This window comes from Brassica oleracea, chromosome C6 (assembly GCF_000695525.1).
Source record: "Brassica oleracea var. oleracea cultivar TO1000 chromosome C6, BOL, whole genome shotgun sequence".
Taxonomy (NCBI): domain Eukaryota; kingdom Viridiplantae; phylum Streptophyta; class Magnoliopsida; order Brassicales; family Brassicaceae; genus Brassica; species Brassica oleracea.
In genome coordinates, this window is record NC_027753.1 from 36,888,594 (window position 1) to 36,892,928 (window position 4,335).

General features: G+C 33.4%; 1 protein-coding gene across 1 annotated transcript; it reads left to right on the forward strand.

The window, feature by feature from the left end:
• Positions 1-2,910: 2,910 nt before the first annotated feature.
• On the forward strand, positions 2,911-4,121 carry LOC106296795 (cytosolic sulfotransferase 18). Its single transcript, XM_013733021.1, has one exon. The coding sequence runs from the start codon at positions 2,975-2,977 to the stop codon at positions 4,007-4,009; it is 1,035 nt and encodes a 344-aa protein (XP_013588475.1). The 5' UTR covers positions 2,911-2,974; the 3' UTR covers positions 4,010-4,121.
• The last annotated feature ends 214 nt before the right edge of the window (positions 4,122-4,335 follow it).

Here is a 4,335-nt window from a genome sequence, read left to right on the forward strand (position 1 = left end):
TTCTTGTTAGTCGCACATTACGAACGACTTGTCTACACTAAACTACAAAAGTTGGTATAGTGGAGGTTTCTTTATGGATTTCAAACAACTATGTCCATAATACAATGTTGTAGAGTGTTTTCATTTTTTTTATTTTTTTATTTTTAGAGATTTATTATTTACAATGATGGATTTAGGCGTCGACCTTAATTTCACATTTGGTCCAGGACCAACACTTGTTATTATTTTTAAAATTGATTAGCTCTGGATTGAGATTCATACATCTCTTCACATCTGAAACCATAATATGTTATATGATTTTCTCCCAAATATCATTAGATTCCACATTGTTTTTTTTAATATATTATGAAATACAGATATTCACATCATTAAAAAAAACTTATATTTCTTCCATGTAAAAATAAAATTTCGATTTGTTATATTTATGATTCGGTATCATCATCTCACTTGTTAATTCCTGTTGAAGACTTATACAAAATTATTGAATGATTTATCTTTCTATATAGTTAACAATACCATTAAAAATAGCGTTCTAAATTTATAAGACAAATTTGAAGTGATAGATGATTGTCATTTACTAACATTAAACTTAAACTTAACAAAGTAAAACTTCTTTTAGCATGCTAGACTCAATCAGAGAACATGTAAGTTCTTTTGAGGTTAAATATATTTTCTGTAATTAACCATCAAACAACAAAGGGTGATTCTTTCTATGAACTCAGTCATCTCACAGTCTTATCTTCCTTCGGAGAACCAAGCAGATATTAGCCCAATCAAAATTCTAAATCTTGTTGAGTATATGCAATATGCATATATATTGGGTACGGACGAACAATAAGTACCTGCAACTTCTAAGTTGGGCCTATACTTTGTAGATTGTAAATGTTACTAATCCATTAATCAAAATAAATGACAAAATAAAACGAATCTATTATATAAATAAATGTTTCCTTCCACAGATTTCATGTCACTAATTCGGAGTTTGTGGTGACGACACGTGTCACAATCAATCAAAAGTCAATGTTTCATTAATTTTTGAATTTAATGGGTTTTATGTGTTTACTACGGTCCAAATACAGCTTTTCTAAAAAAACGGTATACGAAACTTATGGAAAGTGGCCGTCGAGCAACAATTCCCGTTCAGTCAACTGTCAATAGAAATCCAACGGTTTTACCGATGACGAACGATTCCGATCAATGTTAGTCGGAAGCCGAATAGAGTTCTTGAATCTGGAGCCGTTACGGAAATTAACTTGGTTCATGCATCTTCATTAACATTCATATTAATATCTACTCTCTACTTCTCACACGATCTCACATTCAATGAATCTTTTCATTCATTCCTTTGTGTTAATCCTCCATTATAAATACAAATGTTTTCTTCCAAGAAAATCATCAGTTCCTTTTTCTTAATAAACAACACAAAAAGGTGATGAAATTTTTTTTTGTTAAACTCATCGTTGTACTTGACGGATTGTGACAGAAAAGTAATGAGAAACAGAAAAAATGAGATGAAAAACAGAATAAACAGAGAAGAAGATAAAAGAGGAACACCATAGAAGAGGGGAAATAACTTTTTTTAGTGAACATTTTTTTAAAAGATCTATTTATCTTTAGCTCATAATAATTTTCAACATCTTGGTATTGATTTTTCATTTACTGTGGCTCCCTAAAAGGTTGTTGGCTCTGATCTCAAGGATACAACAGTTAGTGCAGACACTTATGGATATATAATCATGTGTGAGTATGCATGATTGTGATTTGTGAGTATATTTCAATTACATCTTTTCCATACCGACTACTGGATTGTGAATTCTATTTAACTTAGCTGCTTCTGTGTCTCCAAAATTGGATGAGTTTTGATATATACATAGAATGCATTTGTCTTATTATACTTCCAAGTTTGAGTCTACATATATCACAGTAAAATGAGGACAGTGGACGAATGAGCTGAGTGTGAAATACTAAACATGTTCTTACATGAAATTGAATTGTTGTAGTTTTGTCCAAACACTAACTTATGCCTTATTTAGAACACTCACTTCCCATAACATATGTATTCTCTTCTCGATAAATGACATCTACTAACCTAATAAAAAAACAATCACAGCATTGACACATTTGAAAGAAAATTCGTCCAACCGCACCTCCTATTTTGGATAAAAACAACTAGAACTAATACGATATGAAAAACAAGTTTCAAATATATATATATGTATATATATATATATATATGAAAAAATGTTTCATTGGACATCAACCTAAAATAATATTTTAGCACATAATTAATAATATAATATGAAAGACATAAATTTTAAACATATTCATAAGAAAAAATAAAGTCTAAGATTTTTGTATTAAAAATTATTTTACTTTTTATCAAAATTGCGGTAGAATAAACAAAGAAAATATGTAAAACTATTATGTATTCATAAACATTTTAATATTAAGATGATCATGATATATAACAAGAATAACAAAACATACATAATAAAAGTTAATATAACCTTAAATTTTAAGTAAGCTAAACATTTTGAAATACTCTTTAACTGATATATTTATGTATTTTTGGTTGTTAACACGTCCGTAGCGTAAATAGTAAAAATATTAAAAATTATGCTAATAGTAAAAATTAGTTTTTTTGGTTAATTTTAAATTTAAGAAAATAATATATCTCATATACATCTCTTGCAAATGTAGAACTAAAACATAAACCATAAATCATCTAAAAAATAATAATCTTGATTACAAGTAAATTATATACCGCACATAGGGTGGGCCGAACCTAGCAGGATATAAGCAAAATGCTACATATTTTACGCATGTGTGCCACCAAACCAACAACCTACGAATCACAAACTAACACGTGGGTGAAAAAATAGCTTCATTACTTCAAACCCAATTCGATCTTTGTCCGAACACAGACCATCATCATCTTCCCACAAAACACAAGTCCTCAAAATCCTATAGCTCAATGGAATCAGAGCCCTTAACCGGAACGACCGTACCGAACCAAGACAAGACCGAAACAGAGTCATCAGAGTTCGAGAAGAATCAAGAACGGTACCAAACACTAATCTCCACGTTCACACACGAGAAAGGCTGGAGACCAAAGGAACCCTTCATCGAGTACGGTGGTCACTGGTGGGTACAGCCTCTCCTCGAAGGCTGCCTTCATGCGCAAGAGTTCTTCCAAGCTCGACCCAACGACATCTTCGTGTGTAGCTACCCAAAGACAGGCACCACTTGGCTCAAAGCCTTGACTTTCGCCATCGTAAACCGATCTCGCTTCGACGATTCCTCGAACCCTCTCCTCAAACGTAACCCTCACGAGTTCGTTCCTTACATCGAGATCGACTTCCCTTTCTTCCCTCAAGTCGATGTTCTCAACGACAAAGGCAACACTCTGTTCTCAACTCACATCCCTTGCGAGTCATTACCGGACTCAGTTGTGAAGTCACGTTGTAAGCTGGTTTACATCTGGAGAGATCCAAAGGATACTTTCATCTCTCTATGGACGTTTCTACACAAAGAGAGGTCAGAGCTTGGTCCTGTAAACAAACTCGAGGAGGCTTTTGATATGTTCTGTCGAGGTTTGTCTGGTTACGGTCCTTATCTTGATCATGTCTTGGGTTACTGGAAAGCTTACCAAGAGAATCCGGATAAGATCTTGTTCCTCAAGTACGAGTTTATGAGAGCTGATCCTTTGCCGTATGTGAAGAGGTTGGCTGAGTTTATGGGGTATGGATTCACGGAAGAGGAAGAGGAGAAGGGTGTTGCTGAGAAAGTGGTGGATCTTTGCAGCTTCGAGACGTTGAAGAATCTTGAAGCTAACAAAGGGAAGAAAGAGAGGGAAGATCGTGCAGCTGTTTACGCGAATAGCGCGTATTTTAGGAAAGGTAAGGTTGGAGATTGGTCGAATTATTTGACTCCAGAGATGGCTGCTCGTATTGATGGGATAATGGAAGAGAAGTTCAAGGATACAGGTTTGCTTGAACATGGTCAATGACTTGTTCTTGATCGTTATATGTGCATGTTTTCAGCAGAAGTTTACTCCTTATGTTAGTTTGATTCTATAATGTAATAACAAGTTTTATATATTGGAAGAAATAATAATAATTCTTGATTCTGTTTCTATAAAAGGAATTGGCTTTGTAGCCATTCATCTTTGCTGGATATGTCTTGATCTTACTGAGTGAGCAACATTTAAAGATTCTAGTATTTCCTTTCTACAACTGAATTTTATTCAGGAGTGTATGCATTGGAGAAATAGTGAATGATTCCATGTTCTTTGAAAGTCTTAGTAAAAGTTAATTCTCTGGTACATTTTTACTA

Excerpts from the sequence above, each read along its gene's own strand:
- LOC106296795 (XM_013733021.1), top strand. The coding sequence starts at position 2,975 with ATGGAATCAGAGCCCTTAACCGGAACGACCGTACCGAACCAAGACAAG.